Source organism: Lycium ferocissimum, chromosome 7 (genome assembly GCF_029784015.1).
Source record: "Lycium ferocissimum isolate CSIRO_LF1 chromosome 7, AGI_CSIRO_Lferr_CH_V1, whole genome shotgun sequence".
Lineage (NCBI taxonomy): Eukaryota > Viridiplantae > Streptophyta > Magnoliopsida > Solanales > Solanaceae > Lycium > Lycium ferocissimum.
Window position 1 is genome coordinate 44,819,999 of NC_081348.1, and position 20,679 is coordinate 44,840,677.

Consider the following 20,679-nt stretch of genomic DNA (forward strand, 5'->3'; position numbering starts at 1 on the left):
TTAAGAGATTATGTGCAATCATAATAGGATTATGATTGCCAAAATATACTAGTGACTAATTAAGGGCAATTTCAAGAATGAAGCTAAATTCGTAAAAGCCAGAATATGGATGAGTTAAACTTTTAACGAATAACATAGATATTTTCACACAATAATACAGAACTGGTAGTTGTAGTTACATAAAGAAACTTGCTTCTTTAATATAAACTTTTGAATGTGCTTCTAATAACTGATTGACATTTTGGTGTTCGGTCATAAAACTATAGGATATGGTCCACCAGGAAAAGTTCATTAATGGAGAACTGAGAAGGACCACCTAAATTGACGACAAAAACAAATAGCTGGAACAATTCCTCAACCCTATTGTTGAATAGTAGTAGGCATAGGCATGGTTTTGTGACAAGACCTATAATCAGAACAAAGGAGAAGTAGAGTATGGTAGATAAATTGTTAAAGTGAAATATAGAAAGAGTAATGGGATCACATTTAATGCTTCTTAAAGTTCATTTTGCTGTTGGCTTGATGTGGTATGTCTGTTACAATGTTGTTTTCTTACCTCTCAACCACTTGTCATTTTGCATATTTTGAGAAGTCACCATAAAGTATCGTTCAGATTTCGAATTCAAGTTCTCAATATTTAAAAAAAATTGGTAGGAGAAATGCCTCTCCTTTTTAATGGGCTTTATGTCGTTGTAATACGGATTCATCGGGACACTATACATGTGCCAGACACAAGGTGAAAAATATATATTTTGAGAAGTATTTTGTTGCCATCAAGACCTTCAATCAGACATTTTAAGTTCGAGCTTGAAAATGAAGAAATTTATGATCAATGTTTTAAAAGGCGAGGGCGTAAGGCGGGGCGTTTTACGTTCGAGCGTAAGCCACGAGGGCACGGCGTAAGCCCCATGGGGTTTTATTTTTTAGTATTTTATAAAATGATATAATTATAATAAATACTTTTAAATAGGTGAAATAGCGTAAAAAATTAAAGAAAAATATAAATAAGTGATATATATATATATATATATATATATGCGCTCCACCCTCACCAAAAAATTAATTAGAACATTCTATTATCACTTACAAGTACAAGTTGCTCGTTACTTTTTTGAGATAGTAGAAAGACAAGATAAATAATTGGAAAAGAATATATATTAGGCATTCTAGCAATAAAAAAAGGTCTTGACTTTTAAATTTAATGCTTCAGTTCCTTTTTAAAACATTTGAGTAATTGCATGTTGACTTTTGAGAATTTGGGCATTATATTAAGGACTTATTTAAAAAATTTCGTTTTAGTTTGAAGAAGTTTTCTGGGCTTAAGCCCTAACACGCCCCAACAAAAAAAAACTACTTTAAACGCCGGGCGTACGCCCCGATTCGTACGCCTTTGGGGACTTTCGCCCCGACCCGTCGCCCGGGGCATTTTTGGTACGCCCGCTTATTTTTTTTTAAAACACTATTTATGATATGGCGTTCTTCTCCTTAAATGAACCCTACGCAATGAAAATCTGAATTAGTTAGACCGGATAAGTTTTGATTACTAGAGGGTTAAATTAAGAGAAGTCATTTTCCTTGTCGTATCATGTTTTTATTTTATTTTTAAAAAATAATGTGTTATTGTCCTTGCGCGTAATGCTTTGCATATGCTATATTATGAGCCAACGATACACCTTTCTTAGCTAGCGTTTAGCCATAAATTTCAAAAAAAAATCTTGAAAAAATTGATTTGGGTGAAGTTATTCAAGTTTTGAAAATATGTTTGTTCATAGATTTTCAAAACATATTTCACTTTTTGTTTTGGAAAACATAAAACATTACTTATACTCGTAAGTTTTAAAAACTATCAAGAATACCCAACCATACAAAACCTGCCTACTTGCTAACCTCTAATTATGCAGAATATGATATTCTAATAACAATTGCTAATAATACACTTACTAGCTACTACAATTCAAATTAAAATATAAAGATCCATCCGTGTAAGGAAAAAAAAAACAAAGGTAGTAACTGGCTGTTCTTTAATATATATCCCACATTGTACGAACAATCTTCACTTTATAGAAAAGATTGCTTTAATTATGAAAACATAGTAGACACGGCTTTAATGGAGGAACATGATAGATAAAATTAGTTGGGTCATAAATAGATGGAGTTTTTTTTTTATATAAATATAAAATTTTGGGGTAGTTTTTAAAAGGCCAAAATATAGATCTTTGCTCAAAAACAGGTTTGAGCCAGAATTTGAGAATTTGAAGATTTGTTTTCAAAATCTTTCAAAATTTTATGGCCAAACAAAAATTTGAAAACAAATCTTCAAAATACTCTTCCAAAATCTATGGCCTAGCGGGAGCTTAGAAATGTGTTCATTTTGTACCTTTTTGACATTTCACAACGTGTTAATGGTACAAGCATTCACCCCTTGTGGTAAAAAAAAAGAAGAAGAAGGGAAATAAATCAATAATTCATTATACTCTCTCCAATTCATAATAAGTGTCATCTTAATAAAAAATAAGCATATTAAAAAGTCAATAATGCAATGTAAAGTTTACCAAATTACCCCTATATAATAAAAATAAATTACTTTGCCTTTTGATTAGAGCATACATAAGAAACTTTTGACATTGGAAATCTAATATTATCAAGTTACTATGTGACTTTTCCAATCATCATTTAGATGTTACTTTATTGTCTAAAGGTAAAATTGAAAAAAAATACTAGTCAAATTATGTCTTAATTTTTTAAAATAATACTTATTATGAGATAATTTTTTTTGATTAAGATGATATTTATTATGGGATGGAGGAAGTATATATTTCGAGAATAGGTTTTGCACTTCACAGAATCATAATTATACTTCATACTTGACTTTTCTCTTTGTCAACAATTCTTTTGCCAGAGGATGTATCACGGACGAAATAGTTTATTTTCTTAACGAATAATCTAATTCGTAGAAGTACCATGGTCAATCATCCTCTACGATAATATTTTATTATAAATGTCAACTTTTTATTTTTGGAACCGATGTTTATATTATGTTATATTATATGTTTTTTTATAATCGTATTTCACTATAATAACCAAAAATTATTCAGACAAACGATGTCGTTATAAAGAGATTTGGCCGTACAAAATCCCTTAAATTGCATTAGTTCCACTATTGTTTTGCAGTGACATTCTTAGTTGTTGTGCCAACTCAACTTGTGTAGTCTGTCCTTTTGTACAAGCCTACTTTATAACCATACAGGAGTTTAAACTAGGAAATTACTAATAAATGACATGTTAATGATCTTGATCTAAACTAATGAACTCAAAACCGGAAAAAATTAATTAATGAACTCAAACAAAGAGCTTTATGTCATTTTGCAACAAGTGGGGTAACTTATGCTCGTGTGCAGGCTGAAATCAAGGTCACTTTTCTATTTTCCATGGCTTCATTCAAATGTCTTCTCCAATTTCCATGACTTCATTTATTTTAGCTCTTTCTTCTATATTTCTTTTGTAATTTTAAAAGCTCAGGGAAATTAAGAACAATAAAAGATGATGTAATTGATAGAAAAAAAAAGTGACGAAGGTGGGTTAAATTCATAAATAGCTGAGTTTCAAATTCACATGTGAAATTTCATAATATTACTCCCTCCGTCTCAAATTATCTGTTGTGATTTCTAAAAGTAGAGTCTCAAAAAATTTGTCATTTTAGTAGTTCAAGCAAAATTAGTGATTTTCCCCCAATTTTAAACTTAATAGTAATTATTCTTGAAGACTACAAATACCTCAATTATGGAAAGATGACATATAAATAGCGTAAATATTCAATAGAGATAATATCTTAAAATATAAATAGGGGTAGAATAGTCCAAAAAGCCCTCCTAATGTATGTTTTCTCAAGGGGCATATAGACGTGTAACTCAATTTAACAAAATGAATCCGAGGTTATGACAGTACAAATCTCACCATCACCTGGAGAAAAAAAAAAACTAGTGCATGTGTGAGCGTTTTGAAAACTTAAATTAAATGAAGTATTCCTCCATCTATTTTTACTTGTCATGTATTGACTTGACATGTCTATAAATAAGCTAAAAATAGAATGTTAATTTTACCATATCACCATTTAAATATAATAGATACAATGTTTTGAGAAATACATTAATAAGTGATTATAGTAAATAATAAGGGTAATTTAGGAATTAAGTGTTAAATTATGTCTTAATTTTCTAAACTGAAACAAATAAAAGTTGACATATATTTTTAGTATAGAGGACAAGTAAAATTGGATGGAGGAAGTAGTACCTTATTATTTTATTTTTTGGGGCAAACGACTTAAATTGATCCCTAAACTATACCCTAAAAGTCGATATCACACTTAAACTTTAGTAGTGACCTATTACACACATAATATATAAAAAAAATGATATTAATTCCACCTTTCGAGCTGATGTGGCACACAAAAAATTATAATTAAATAATAGGAGAGTGAGAATAAAATTAAAGCCAAAATAAATTTTAATTACAATAAAAAATTAATTCTCACCCCACCCTCTTCTTCTCCAACTCTTCTTCTTCATCCCCAACTCCAACCATCCACACCCACACCCACCACCGCCACCCCAAAAATCATCCACTTCCCCACCAAATCATCCCATTTACACTCAAATTCGTCCAAGTTTAAGAAACAATACGTAACTACAATGAAGAAATTACACGAATTGCCCTTCAAATGGACTTTTAACAACAATGAAGAAATTGCACGAACTACCCTTCAAATGGGAAATTTTCTTCGTTGTTGTTAAACAATGAAGAAAATTACTGAACGGGATGGAGAAATTTTCTTCATTGTTGTTAAACAGTGAACAAAATTGCACCAACTGCCCTTCAAATGGACTGGAGAATGAAGAAATTGCACGAACTACCCTTCAAATGGACTGGAGAACAAGGCAACAACAATGAAGAAATTGCACGAGAAGAAGGGAAGAGCCGGGGCGGGGGGGGGGGGGGGGTTATAAATAAAATTTTAGCTAAAAGAAAAGAAAAATAATTTAAAATTTAAAATTCCTTGACATGACACTGACGTGGCATTGATGTGGGAAGAGAGTGTGTACACTCTCCCCTAGTGCAACTGGTCATAATATATTAGGGAGTAAAAAACATCATTTTTAATATATTAAGTGTGTAATGAGTCGTCAGAATAGTTTAAGTGTGAAAATTACTTTTGGGGTATAGTTTAAGGGTCAATTTATGTCTTTTGCCCTTTTTTTTAACTTAAACTTTTAAATTAGACATTCACACGACTCAATAAAAGGTGGTCCCCAAGAATGGATTATAAAAAAGGAGTATTTACTACTCCCTCTGCCCTAAAAAAGATTGTCCTACTTTCCTTATTAATTTATCCCAGAAAGATTGACACCTTTTTATATTTGGAAATAAATTAACTTTATGAGATGATTTACACTCACATAAATATCTAAGGTTTATTTTGAACCACACATTTTAAAAGTTTTTCTTTATTTTTTAAATTTTATGTTAAGTCAAACTAGGATAATCTTTTTGGAACGGAGAGAATAATATTTTTCAGTAAATAACCATGTCTAAGGGGAAAATAACAGAAACCAAGTAAATTTAGCACAAATTGAATAGTGCTTTGGTAGAATCTGAGCAACTCAGAAGTACAGTCTTTTTCTTTGTTAGAGACAGAGAAAAAGAAAAGGAAAAGAGAACAAGCAAATTAAATTTAATTACTGTAAATAAAAAAGATACTAAAAGGAACTGTGGATTTGATGGGACAGATCCTATAAAAGGAAACTACTTTTATGTCACTATTACGTATTTACATCTTATAGCCGGTCAGAAGATGACGAACTATTAATTGCCTCACGCTTCTATTTAGAGCGTGTGCATCACGATAGTAGCAATACCAAGACTACGGATTTCTGAACTTTGCATTTTGATTTTATTAAATATTTCCCAGAAAAGATTAAATACGTTTTCTATTTTCATTCGGTATTTAGTACTAGTACTTATTTTGGAGCCGGATTAATTTAGACTACATAAAAACAATCTCACATTGAAGGGTAAATGCCTCCCGACAAAAGGCGACTTCATAATTCATACTTAAGGTTCAAACTTGACACTTATCATTAAAGGTAAAGAAATATTTATCATTCCGTCATAACTGCTGATAATAAAAAACTATCACTGAAACCATTGGCCACAAGGCGAATGTAGTACATAGCTATTGGTTTATCTGAATTTAGGACTTTTAATTTATATGTTACCCACTGCGTTTCAATTTGCCTGTCTTACCCTCTTTTCTAGTCTGTTTAAAAAAAATGTCACATTTTTATATTTGGTAAATCTTTATACCCAACATTGTAAACGGCATATTTAAGACTACATGATTTAAAGGACATTTTCATACATTGCGCACATTTTTAGTTTTTTAAGACTATAAAATTTAAAAGTCTTTTTTTTTTTTTTAAATTCGATGTGAAGTCAAATTAAGATAAATGAATCGAAACGAACGGAGTAATATTTTTTACTAAATGAATAATATTAGATCTCATAACCGGTGGAGTGGTAAAAATCCAAACTCTAAATAGTATTTTCAAAATTTTAATCTACCTTTGCTGGGCCATATAAGATAAAACAAATTTTAGACAATAGAGCGGTTGCTACACCAACTATATTTAGAGTAATACAGTTTTCATTTGAGTTTACATGACATATTAACCCTTTTAGAAAGGAACGATACACTTCTAAATCATACGTACAATGTTTAAGTTAAACAAGTTTAACCTCTATCACGTGTTGGTCATTTTTAAACAAGATAATTATAAAAAAGAAAAGCTACAACTAAAATGATGCAATATTAGAAGTGAGAGAAGGATTTTTTTTTTTAATGAGGTAAGAGTTAAGACATGCATTTACCAAAAAATTACAAACTCCTTTTATTAATGTAAAGTGGAGATAATTTTTCAATTGACTCTACCATAACTTTATCCACTACAAACACGCAAGAATCGTCGGCATAGTACTGACAAAGTAAAAACAACCCCTTTCGTTTCAATTTATGTGAATCCATTTAATTGGACATAATATTTATGAGTAATTGTGTGATTGTAAATTATTTTATAAAGTAAATTTATTTTCAAATTAGAAAAGAGATCATTCATTTTTATACGAATTAAAAAAAAATAGGTCTACATAAATTGAAACAAATAAAATATTATTTATGTCAGTTACTTTTACGGTACTTGTTTTTTAACTATGGTTAATTTTGTCAAAAGTTAATATTAACTGTTCTGCTCAGAACTACACTCGCAGTAAAAAGACTGTGCCCCTTATTTCTCGCGTTTTCTTAACGTCTCTTCCCTCGCGATACGATATCTTATCAACCACCAAATGTCATTACTACTTATTACATCAATCTTAATGAATTTAATCACAACATTTAACCTCTTTGTTTGTTCTTATCTTCAGATATTTGGTTTCAGATCTGAGCAAGGAGAAACAAAATAGATAGACAACTACAAAGACATTCTAACCCCTTGTTTGGATGGTTGTTGCCTATTTTATTTGTATTGTGTTATTAGTTTAAATACATTATTTATTTTAATTATAACTTAAATTTTATTGTATCGTATGTTAAATTCATGATTAGCTAATGACGAAAAGTCTCATTTTATGTAACAACGGATTTGGGGTGATTGCGTCGTTACTTTTGTTCTTTTCATTTTATTTTTACTTATTATCAAATAATTTTATTTTATCCTTTATCTTATCTTTTTATACCAACTTTATCTTTACCCTAAATTTTTTATAGATTTATCCTTCAAATTATTGATGTGTGACATTATATAAGGACAAAAAATGATACTCTCTCCATAACAAAAAGATTGTCTTAGACTTGTTTTAAACCCACATATTTTAATAGTCTTCCTTTATTTTTTAAACTCCAAGCCAAATCAAACTAACATAATCTTTTTAGGGCCGAGGGTGTACAATCTATTCAAATGTTATATTCATCAAAATAATATAATACAATATACTCCCTCTGTCTCAATTTATATGACACATTTTTCATTTTAGTTTGTCCAAAGAAGAATGTCATATTTCTACATTTAGATACAATTTAACTTTATCAGATGATTTATAGTCACACAAAAATCTACAGCTTATTTTGGACCATAAATTTCATAATTTTTTATTTCTTTCTTAAACTCCATGCTTAATCAAATGGTGCCGCATAAATTGAGACGGAACGATACATTATAAAAATGTAACAACCATCCAAACAATGTGTAAAAAAGGTTCAGACAGTAGTATAGGTGTAGCAGCATAATAATAACCACTAGTAGTAAAATTCACACATTTCTTCATTGCAGAAGAAAACGGCAACGGTGACGGTGACGGTGACGGTGACGGTGACGGTAACGGAGATGATCACAAAGTAGTGTGTATTCCGTCAAGTATAACGCCGGCGACAAGTCCATGTTGCTTTCGTCATTTAGCTGATAAGATCCAACTTTTCTATGTTGTTTTTTTTTGGTGAATCGCTTCTATCCGAGTAGGGGAAAAAATGTACGGAACATTGACATTCACTTTAATGCATTTATGCTGTATAGGTTGTTGTACACGCAGACACGCAAAATAACACATCAGTACTTGTTCTGTCTCTCCACTGAAAAGAGATCGATGATTAGGGGTTTAAAGTCAAATTTTAATATGAGGCCTTAAATATATACACATACACAAAAAATTTAGTGTTGCCTTTTTTTTTTTTTTTTTTTTTTTTTGATTTAAATATATATATATATATACACACACAAAACGATTAGTGTTGTCTTTTTTTGTTTTTTCATACTTGTTTTTTTTTTTTTTAACGTAGTGTTCTAAATTTTTTGGAGCTCCTCAAAATTAAATCAAATGCTTTAGTAGCCTTATCCTTGAGCCGGCTCTGTTGTTTACGATTTTTACGTTGGAGGTGTAAATGTGTGAGAGATTTTGAAGCTGAAAAGGTCAGTAAGGCCAGTAATCTGAAGTTCATCATTTATTTGTTTTTTTCATTTTTTTTTTACTGATTTTGCGAAGCATTTATTCATATTGATATAAGTAGGAAAAAAAGGAAATAAGAGCTTGCGCTTTCGGTTTGGGATTTGATTTAACAGAGAGTATTGATGATGCCGTATGAGTAATTTTTACAGTTTTTTTTTAGGCTTTAATTTCAGTTTTTAAAAATGATAATTTCATTTCCATTTTGATGGGCTTTAATAAGGTTAATTTCATCAGATCCGTTTTTTATTGAGTGTAAATGTGTTTTGTGTGTTCGTACTCTGAATCACTGTATAAGGTTATTTACTGCAGTACTGGTTTCTGTATTTATTTTTCTCGTTTTTGTACCTTTAATTAGAATTTGTTGTTAGAATATTCCCTGTTTCTGTATTTATTTTCTCTTTTTTGGACCTTTTACTAGGATTTGTTGTTAGAAATTTACCTGTTTATGTATTTATTTTCTATTTTTTTGACCTTTATTAGGATTTATTGTTAGAAATTTTACCTGTCTTTGTATGTATTTTCTCTTTTTTTGACCTTTACTAGAATTTGTTGTTAGGAATTTGACCTGTTTATGTTTTATTTTTTCCTTTTGGACCTTTTATTAGGATATGTTATTAGAAATTTACTTGTTTCTGTAATTTGACCTTTTACTAGTTTCTGTTTTTATTTCTTTATTATTATTTTTTTTTTGGACATTTTAATTGAACTTGGTGAGATTTACTAGTTTATGTATTTATTCTCCTTTTTTGAACCTTTTACTAGGATTTGTTGTAAGAAATTTACCTGTTTCTGTTTTTTATTTCCTTTTTTTGGGCATTTTAATTGAACTGGTTGAGACTTGCTGGTTTTTGTATTTATTTTCTCTTTTTTTGACCTTTTACTAGTATTTGTTGTTAGGAATTTACCTGTTTCTGTATTTATTTCCTTGTTTTGGACCTTTTAATTGAACTTGTTGAGATTTGCTGGTTTTTTGGACCTGCTATTTGACTTTGTTGTTGAAATTCACTGTTTTTTTTTCTCTTTTTCTGTACCTTTTACTTGAATATGTTGTTGAAATTTATTGGTTTTTGTACTTTTTACTTGAATTTATTACTGAAATTTGTTTATTTGTGGTACACAGTATTTAATCTTTTTTTGACCTTTTTCTAGGATTTGTTTCTAGAAATTTACCTGTTTCTGTATTTATTCCCTCTTTTTTTGACCTTTTAATTGAACTGGTTGAGCCTGGCTGGTTTCTGTATTAGTTTTCTCTGTTTTGGACCTGCTAATTGAAATTGTTGTTGAAATTTACTGATTTCTGTAAATAAAAAAATAAAAAAAAGAGTCTCCTTTCTGTACCTTTTACTTGAATATGTTATCCAAATTTATTAGTTTCTGTACGTTTTTTCTCATTTTTGTACCTTTTACTTGAATTTATTACTGAAGTTTATTTATTTGTGGTACGCAGCATTTAAGCTTTTCTGAAATTGCTGTCCTTTAATTGTTTTCAACTAAAGCATCACAAAGGAGAAGGGAAAAGAAGTGTTGGATAGGCGAAATGAAGGAGGTTTTGGAGAAATGTGTGGATTCGCAGCTATGGCACGCCTGTGCCGGAGGAATGGTGCAAATCCCTCTGGTCAACTCGAAAGTCTACTATTTTCCGCAAGGGCATGCTGAGCATACTCTTACAAACGTGGATTTCTCGGCTTTACCGAGAAGCCCTGCGTTGTTTCTATGTAGGGTAGCTGCTGTGAAGTTCTTAGCGGATCCTGAAACGGACGAGGTTTATGCTAGGATTAGGCTTGTCCCAGTTGGGAACAAGGGGAATGACCTTGATGATGACGACATTTTGGGTAGTAATGAGTCAGGAACAACTGAAAAGCCCAATTCGTTTGCCAAGACATTGACTCAATCGGATGCGAATAATGGGGGTGGATTCTCTGTGCCAAGGTACTGCGCAGAGACGATATTTCCTAGGTTGGATTACACAGCTGACCCGCCTGTGCAGACTGTGATAGCCAAAGATGTTCATGGTGAAACTTGGAAGTTTAGGCACATTTATAGGGGGACTCCTAGGAGGCATTTGTTAACAACTGGTTGGAGTACTTTTGTGAATCAGAAGAAGCTTGTTGCTGGAGATTCCATTGTGTTTTTGAGGGCAGAAAATGGTGACCTTTGTGTGGGAATCCGTAGAGCAAAACGGGGCGGTATTGGTGGGCCTGAAACCCCAACTGGATGGAACTCTGGCGCTGGAAACTATGGTGGATTTTCTGCATTTTTGAGGGAAGACATGAACAAGAATGGAAATCTGATTTCTTCTGTGGGGAGCTTCAGGGGAAAGGGAAGGGTGAGGCCTGAATCAGTTGTTGAAGCTGCATATCTTGCTGCTGGTGGGCAGCCTTTTGACGTTGTTTATTATCCCCGTGCAAACACTCCAGAATTCTGTGTTAGGGCATCTTCTGTGAATACTGCACTGAGGATTCAATGGTGCTCAGGGATGAGGTTCAAAATGGCTTTTGAAACGGAGGATTCTTCTCGAATCAGTTGGTTCATGGGAACTATATCCTCCATTCAGGTTGCTGATCCCGTCCGCTGGCCCAATTCGCCATGGCGGCTTCTTCAGGTAATTCAGCTACTTTCAGTTCTCTATTTGGGGCCAAAGTTTGTGTTGTTGTTTATTAATGTCTTTCTGATATTCTTGGGCATCGGCTCTTTAGTTGATAGCTGAACATCATATAGCGAGTCAACAGTCCACCCATTATTATTTCGGCCTACCTTCCATACTTCTAAGGTGTTGTGAGATGTCATTTTGCATAACTTTCTTAGAGCTTTTCCAAGGTTTTCAATTGATTGCTTGAGTAAGACTACAATGTCTCAGTATGTTTTAGGATTTGCCTCATGTTTTTGTTAGCTCATATTACTTTAAAACATCCCAATGCCAGGAAGATCTGCTTTTTCCTTATTCATGTTTACTGAATGTAGATAAAACATTTCCTTTTATTGCAAGATCATTCTATAAATAGTCCGTGTAACTTCTTCTTGATTCCCTATAATTCTCAAGGGTTTACTTTCTTTCTCTATCCATCATTGCTTTCGTAGGCATAAGGGTTATGAGTTTTAGGGATCTGTCCAAGAGATGTTCTCATAATCTCGTGTCATATATTGGGAACTTAAGAAAAAATGACACCGCTATTTCATTGGCAAACTATGTCATTAGTAAATAGTTGATACATTTGTTCCATCTCATGGTTTTCGAATTATAATATTTGAATTTGGACATGCTCCAGCCTTTGGTTCAGTGGTAAGAACAAAGGGCATGGATTGTGGGTTAGACACGCCTCACAAGTTCAAATCTTGCCACTGACTATAGTACAACAACAACAACATACCCAGTGAGTCCCACAATGTGGGGTCTGGGGAGGGTAGATTGTACGCAGACCTTATCCCTACCTTAGGTAGGGAGGCTGTTTCTGTAAGACCTTCGGCTCAAGAAAAAGCTGCCACTGACTATAGTCTGGTACTTAAATGACGAATGGTCTATACTCCCAGAATTTTGAATCGATGAGCACAATTGGGGTTTTAGCTGATCCACATGGGATTTCTCTGTGATTTTTTTTTTCCCGAATTTGGACTTTCTTAAATGATTCTGTTGTAGGAGAAACTCTATCCACACGCTATTTGATGTCCTCAAATTCAAAATGCAATGTGCAGCTATGGCTCTGCTTACCTTTTAGTCTGAGTTTATTGTGGTAAACTTTATTCCATTATGTACTGCAGGTGACATGGGATGAACCTGATTTACTGCAAAACGTAAAACATGTCAGCCCTTGGCTTGTCGAATCGGTCTCAAATATGCCAGTTATTCACCTCTCACCCTTCTCACCACCAAGAAAAAAGCTGCGCCTTCCACCAGATTTCTCGCTTGACAGCCAATTTCAGTTACCATCTTTTTCAGGTAACCCCCTCAGGTCCAGCAGTCCTTTCTGTTGTCTATCTGACAACATTACTGCAGGCATACAGGGAGCCAGGCATGCTCAATTTGGAGTACCTTTATTGGATCTTCATCTTAGCAACAAAGTACAGTCAGGACTGTTACCACCAAGTTTCCAGCGAGTTGCAGCTGACTTACAACTTCCTAATGGCATTAGTAAGTGCCAAAATGACAGAAATGATAACATCTCTTGCTTGCTTACCATGGGTACTCCAAATAAGATATTGGAGAAAACTGATAGTGTGAACACACCTCGGTTCTTACTCTTTGGTCAGCCAATTCTGACTGAGCAGCAAATCTCTAATGGCTGTTCTGTCAATGCTCCAGTAGTCCAAATAGGAAAGGACTTGGGCAGGATACAACTGAAAAATGAAAGATTTTCTCCTGAGCAGAAAGGCGTTCAAGACTATCTATCAAATTCCACATTTTTCTGGAATCGAGGTTATCATGCAGCTGAACTTGGTGTCGATATTGGTCACTGCAAAGTATTCCTCGAGTCAGAGGATGTTGGCCGTACACTTGATCTGTCAGTTCTGGGATCCTACGAAGAACTGTACAGAAGACTCGCAAGCATGTTTGGACTAGAAAGATCAGATATGCTGACCCGTGTGCTCTATCATGATGCAACAGGTGTTGTTAAACACACTGGAGATGAACCATTCAGGTGCCTATTTTTTTTCAGTACCCTCTGCTTTTGATAATTAATTAATTTTGATGATATTTCCAGTGAAAGCAGGTGTGAGTGTATACATGCGTGTGCCCATTGTTTATTTGAAACTTAATGATCCTTTCTCTTGGACTTGTTTCTCAGCGACTTTGTTAAGAGTGCAAGAAGACTGACCATTCTGATGAACTCAAGCAGCGGTATTAAAAGGTAATTGTAAATCATACTCTTCCTTTGGAGGCGACTATGTGAAACATACTATAGCTAACTCCTTAAAGCGGCAAAGTATGATAATTTTGAAAGTAAATAGTCTGACCTGTTCCTAATTGTTCAGATTTTGCAAGGAACATTTTGTATCTATTTTCTGCTTTGTGATTAATGACTTGCAATGTTGTATTTCAGGAAATGGTTCACTGGTCTCGCAACTGCTGAGCGTGGTCTAGATTCTTCAAACCAGGCAGGACCTCTTAGCATCTTTGCATAGAGTCGTCGGGATTTGATAGCCTGTGTGTATAAGTACCTTTGTTTTGTATTTGTTTCTTCATAGTAGTGCTGAGGACAATATCAGTGGAACATTGTGTTAGTTTCTGTATGGATATTTTGAGTTGCTCTTCGTGTTCAATGTGCTTTCTGTAAGATTGACAGTTTGCGACATCTTGCTAGCCGTGGTACTTTCGTAATTTGTTGGTGTTATTAATCTGAAAGACATGAATATGTGAGCTGCTGCATGAGTCCCCCATGGCCTATCGTTGCATGTTTGTGCATCTAGAAGTTCTGTCAGATAAGAGTCCACTTTTTTTATGGTCTTGTGTCTTTATCTTATGTCAATCACGATTGAGCTTGATTCTTTTCCACGGAGCATGTGAAATTAGTTTTGGATTGAGTGTTGGTGAGACATGACTAGGATCTCTACGAGTTTTGATACCATTTTGAATTATGTGATGTTTTAAAAAGGTTTTCTTTAGTTGAAAAATCAACATTAAAATGTCTTGTCATTTCAATTAGGGAACCAAAAGCAACTTTGGTCATGTTTTTTCATGAGGTGTATGCAGTTGAAATTTTAATATTCTGATCTTTAATTGCCCATGGTACTAGGCATTTATTCTCGATTTTGATGGTCCATCTCTTAATGAAAAAATGACCAGAAACTTTATGTGGGAAATATATATATTATAAAGCTATGGTCGAAGATAGGTGATGTGGCAAGCAAGCCATTTATCTTTTTTCTCCTTTTTTTGGACTTTTCTCTCATTTTCCACAATCTTTCTTGTAAAATACTTTAATGAACGTGAACAATTCAAACTAATGAACGTGTGCTCAGTGGTTACAATGTTTAATTGACATTATGATGGGCCATTAAATTGCATAAATGCCTTTTCTATTGCATAAGTTCATTTTCCATTGTAGAATGGAGTCTTTTCATATTCCAATCTTAAGTTTTCTAAGTTTAACATTCCCAAAACTTCCTTTTAGTATATAAATTGATTGCAATAAATGTTTGTGATAATTAATGTTCCTCTTTCTGTTGTATTACCTTTGTTTATATGGCCTATAAATAGTAGCATTTTCCTCTTCTCATTTTAAAATCTTTGCACAGAAAGATTTTTCTTCTTATTTTGTCTCCCTTTTCCCCGTTATTGGATTTTTTGCCATATTACGCCTTCTTCTTTTTAGTACATCTATCTTCAATTCTTCTAAACCGATTATAGTTAGATTTTTCATGTACTAATTGATTTCGTTTTTGAAAATCCCAAATTTATGTACTTTTTTATGTGAATGAAAATGATTGTAGGTTGAGCCGGAGGGTAAATCACACGAGATAGTGAAAAATTGCAAAACACATGCTCTCAAGTTTTGTTTTCTTGTGGTAAATTTCCTTAGTCTTTTTTTTTTAAAAATAACTATGAGTTTCTAATAGGTGGCCACATTCGGAAAACAACAAAAGAAAAAAGTTATATGTATTTTTTCTTTAGTCATTGTTATATTTTTATTCTTTTAATTTGTTGTAGGCTTGTAATTACGGTGCTAATTTAAATATAATACTTTGCCTTTTGTTAGGTTGCCTTCTTGAATTGTAGGAGTAATTATACTAAATTTACATTAGATTTTAGTTATTCGTTGTTTTTACATTAAAAAGAGTGAGAGAATTAATTATGTCTACATGCTCTCAAACAAAACAATTGATATTGCTTCAACTTTTCATATCCCTTAGTATAACCCCATTATTATCGTTACTAAATTTCTTTAATGATACTTATCTGCATCATTATATTTTTACATCAAACATATGTATACATAGGAAACTAAAGTTATAAATTTGTTGTTCAAGTATATCATGTTGAAGGTATGATGAAATATACAAGAGACTAAAAAAAAATTTAAAGGCTACTAAATTTTTATTTTTAGACATGCCTATACTTTATTGAAATTTAATAAGATAATGTTAGAAAATTCATATATAAAGTGATGAATGCAAGATATATATGGTCGAAGATAGCAAATAAAGCAAGCACTTGTTAGGAAAATGGGAAATGAACATCCATTTCTCACCCACTGTTGGCTCCTTTTAATGTTCGGCAATAATTAATAAATATATTCTTAAAAGTTATAAGTTTATATTCATATTTATGTTTTTTCAAAAAAATTAAATGACACATGCTATGGTTTTACAAGTCTAAAATAAATTTGAAGCATTGTTTTCCAACCCCTATTAAGGTTAGGTTTTCATCAAATCGAATGTGATTTCTACTTTAATCAGACCCCACCCACCCAACCTCTTTGAAGTGATGAAATGAGATAAAAAAAATTACTCGCACCCGTTGTAGATCAAAATAATGAATGCAAGATATATATCTCTTTCTAGTGTCGGCTCATTATATTCTTAATATATTTATATTCATATTTATTTCTTAACCATAATTAAGAGATCTATACACTTAACCATAATTAAGAGATCTATACACTTAACCATAATTAAGAGATGTATAATTCTTCTATAATTTTCGAACTGTTAAAATTAAATTGATTAATTTGATGTAAATATTTAGTATGGTGGGGGTGGGGGAGCCCTTTTCACGTGGGGGTTCCATTGGCAACGCCGTATTGATGGTTGTGTCTCATTTATGCTCTCTCCACTATGTCTAAACTCTTATTAATGGTTTATTTGACTACACGCACTTTGGTACTATTGATCCCTTAGAAAATGTGAATAACAATCTAGATTTAATAATTCTCGTTATGAAATTAATGCATCACGTTAATTGTAATAATTTCAACAATCCCATTAATAATCCCCATAAGTGGAACATTGAATAATGGTCATTATTGTTAAGCACAACAGACAGGTAACTTGTTCTAAGCAAATTAAATAACCTTAGCCTAGTAGTATAACGAGACCAAATGATATGGATGATCTGTTCAAGTTAATCAGAGGTATTTCCGATTTTGAAGTCAAACCAGATTTTCACTAAAAAGATTCAATATAAAAAGAAATAAAGACATGAAATAGTCAAGGAGACACCATATTTAATACTATATACATAATAAAAGATTGAGCATATATATACAATATCATTTTCCGATGAATAGATGTCATTGACTTGCCTTGAACAAAAATAGCTTACCCACTAAATTCAACGTACATCTATTAGGTATCAGATACAAATGGTCAAATATTAGGGAAACATATAAGATTTTGAGCTTCCCAAGTTTTCAACATTGTGTTATCAGTTCCAAGATAGGTCCAATACACATAGGCAGATCTAAAATTTGATCTTTATAAGTTCTAAATTTTAAGACATTGACCTTAAATGCTAATAACTGAGTTTTAGTTTAGTTTTTGTACATATTTTTAGTATAATGTCTGAAGTAAATTCATATCTAAATGCCATACATCCGTCCCGACCGGATTTCTACTAGACTTTAGTTTCAAGTACATGGGAATCAACGAGGATTTTGTTTAATAGTTATTTTTTAAAATTATTTTCTTGGTTCTCATAAATCCTATTAACCCTATTCATCAACTTTAGATTATTTTTTTCCAGTGTCAACTTTAGATCATTATAACATATTCATTTCTCAAAGCACTTTCTTGTACTTTTTTGTTTTGGCTTTGGATAGAAGTCGTGTTATTGCCTGATTTCCATGGAGACAATTGTAAGAGTGATAAGAGTTGAACAGATGTAAAAGAGTACAATAAAATTTATATTTTTGTACATACTGATACTGACATTCTAATGAAACAAAACGGAATTTGGGGATTAGATTGATCTGAGGAAATTATAAACAAATTAATAACTCTAATATATTGTTGAGAATAACAGTATATCCAAAAAGGATGTTATAAAAGCCCTCAAGGCTAAATACATTAATTGTTATTAACCGTAGTTCCTCGTATATAGGTACCTACAATATACAATTAACATATAGAGTAAATTCCACTTAACCCCCTTAGTGGTTGAGAAACAATACTCCCATATAGAGTAAATTCCACTTAACCCCCTTAGTGGTTGAGAAACAATATTCCCTTCACAATCTGTGATTCATTTCAATCTACACTACACGAAAAATTTATAAGTCCTCTTGTTTATGATTTATGCGCAATCTAATTAGTTCAGGTGCATATTTTTTCTTCAAATATATAAGTGAACTATGAAAATCTCTCCAAGTTGTGACCATTGTTTATGATTTATGCGCAATCTAATTAGTTCAGGTGCATATTTTTTCTTCAAATATATAAGTGAACTATGAAAATCTCTCCAAGTTGTGACCAACATAATAAAATGATTTCACATCTGAAACAAATGAAAGAGATAAACCGTTTTGCTGGAAAAAATAACATGACTATAGTAATCTTTTCAATCAGGTAAAGGATTAATGTTTGTCAATTCATAAAAATGCAATATCGACGTCGTGATGTAATTTTCTTTCATTGATTGTATCACTCTAAAAATGAATGGAACATATCCCTTTCTTAACCAACGGTTTCGGCAGATTTAGAGTTAGGATTTTCGGTAGTAAAATTCAAAATAAATAGAAGCAAAAAATTGAAGATGTCAAGAAAATTCAACATCTAATATATACATAAAAGTAATTTTAATTTTAAGTATCTAGCATAATTTTTTGATAAAGGAAGTTCGGGTGAACCCTTATGCCGCCCTAACTCTGCTCATGGTCTTCCATTCGAACCTTCCCTCAAAAATAAAATAACCTTTAATAGGAACAAAACTTCCAGGCACGAATATGTATTAATCAGTGTCTAAAATCTAAGAAACAAAAAAAAAAAAAAATTACAACCAACAATTAAGTATTTCTATTAATTATCCCTACAAAAATTAATTAAGTTACACAAAGCAAAAAAAAAAAAAAAAAAAAAGAAACACTATTTCTAGAGAGAATTATCCTAAGAAAAACTACATAAATAAAGAAACACATACTTTTAATCCTTACGCACCAAAAAAAGACATAGATATGCAGACGTGGATTAAACCGTGCGGTAGGTCCCACACATCCTTTTTAATATTTTTATCTTTTTAAAAAAAAAATTGAAGCGGGCCGAAAATGATATTTGAACCGGGCAAGGCCCACATAAACGGCTCAAATATCGTTATCGTGTTTCCTTAAAAACTGCTTGAATTGTCAATTTATCAATTTCTCCCGAGATCTCGAGATTTATACTCTTTTCGCCGACACCAAGGTGCGTTGCTATACTCCTCTATTTTTACCGCGGTAACTTTTTTTTTTTTTTCTTCTTTTACTGTTGTTTCTTATTTTTATACTTCGATTATCATACTATTTTGTTGTAATTACTGTTATTATTTTGTTTGACTTATTATTTTTTTTTTTTTTTTTTTTTTTTTTTTTTTTGAATTCCAAGGGTCTATCGGAAACGGCATCTATACCTCCAAGATAGGGGTAAAATTTACGTACACTTTACTCTCCTCATATCTCACTTTGTAAGATTACACTGGGTATATTATTATTGTTGTTGTAACTTTTTTTTCTCTTTTTCCTTTCACCACTTTTACCATGAAGTCCGGTATTCTCTGCAGTCCATTCTATTTAAGATTTTGACACTCATTAAAAGTTAATTAGTAGCATTAATAAGAGATTATTTAACTGAATTATCCTTTATCTTTACTCATGCATAGAAAACTTTTTTTTACGTAAAAAGCTATATAGATTACTCAATAGAGCAAGAATATATTTGAAGAAATAATATTTAGTGTCACCTTGATTTCTTAAAATGACGCTCATTATCAACCAAATTTAAAGGGATAAAAAGTCACTAATGAGTCGGATGAAATACACGGTAATTGAGATACGTGCTAGTATCGTAGAATATTTGACTAATCAAACCCAAAAATTTAGATTTTTATTTGGTTTGATATGTTATCTAATCGGTCAATGTGGGTTATATACTTTGCCAAGTTGTTCCTAGGTATTAGATTGGCTACCTTAGGCTATGTCCACATTAACTCGCAAAAAAAATATAGTCAGTTAATCTGCTCCAACATGAACCAGCTGTTAGCGCAATAGGACTTCTTGGTTTGCTATTCCTTTTTCTATTTTTTGTAGCACTACAAAGTTCAGTCTATCTCTTAATGAGTTTTAGCAAAGAACTTGCAACTGAAGAATAAAGAGAAGAAAAAACAAAGAAGATTCAGCAAGCATTGGCCATATCATTGAAAAGTCGCATTTTTATTAGACTTGACATAGTAAAAAAGCAAACTTCTTACCCCTCTCTGGCTCTCCTTGTATAAAGCCCAATAGTCAATATTGATTATTATGACATGTCATTTACAGGTCACCCAATCACAAGGGCGTTAGCCACGAGTAATTGCCTTGATCACACCGGATAGCATAATAAAGAACGTTTACACTAATTAATCCAAATAAGAATTTTGTGTGTGTGGGTTGGGGGCCGGGGGGGGGGGGGGGGGGGTTAGCTTAGTTTTTTTTTTTTTTTTTCTCGTCTTATCCAATGCACCAACAC

At 32.2% G+C, this 20,679-nt stretch overlaps 1 protein-coding gene across 2 annotated transcripts; it reads left to right on the forward strand.

The window, feature by feature from the left end:
- The first annotated feature begins 8,317 nt into the window (after positions 1 to 8,317).
- LOC132065311 (auxin response factor 18-like) lies at positions 8,318 to 14,413 on the forward strand. Of its 2 annotated transcripts, XM_059458640.1 has the most exons (5): positions 8,318 to 8,980; positions 10,499 to 11,653; positions 12,808 to 13,685; positions 13,833 to 13,895; positions 14,088 to 14,413. In XM_059458640.1, the coding sequence occupies exons 2-5, from the start codon at positions 10,589 to 10,591 to the stop codon at positions 14,167 to 14,169; spliced, it is 2,088 nt and encodes a 695-aa protein (XP_059314623.1). In that variant the 5' UTR covers positions 8,318 to 8,980; positions 10,499 to 10,588; the 3' UTR covers positions 14,170 to 14,413. The 2 variants fall into 2 exon arrangements, with proteins under 2 accessions (XP_059314623.1, XP_059314625.1); XM_059458642.1 differs by lacking the exon at positions 8,318 to 8,980 and having other exon boundaries at positions 9,723 to 11,653.
- The last annotated feature ends 6,266 nt before the right edge of the window (positions 14,414 to 20,679 follow it).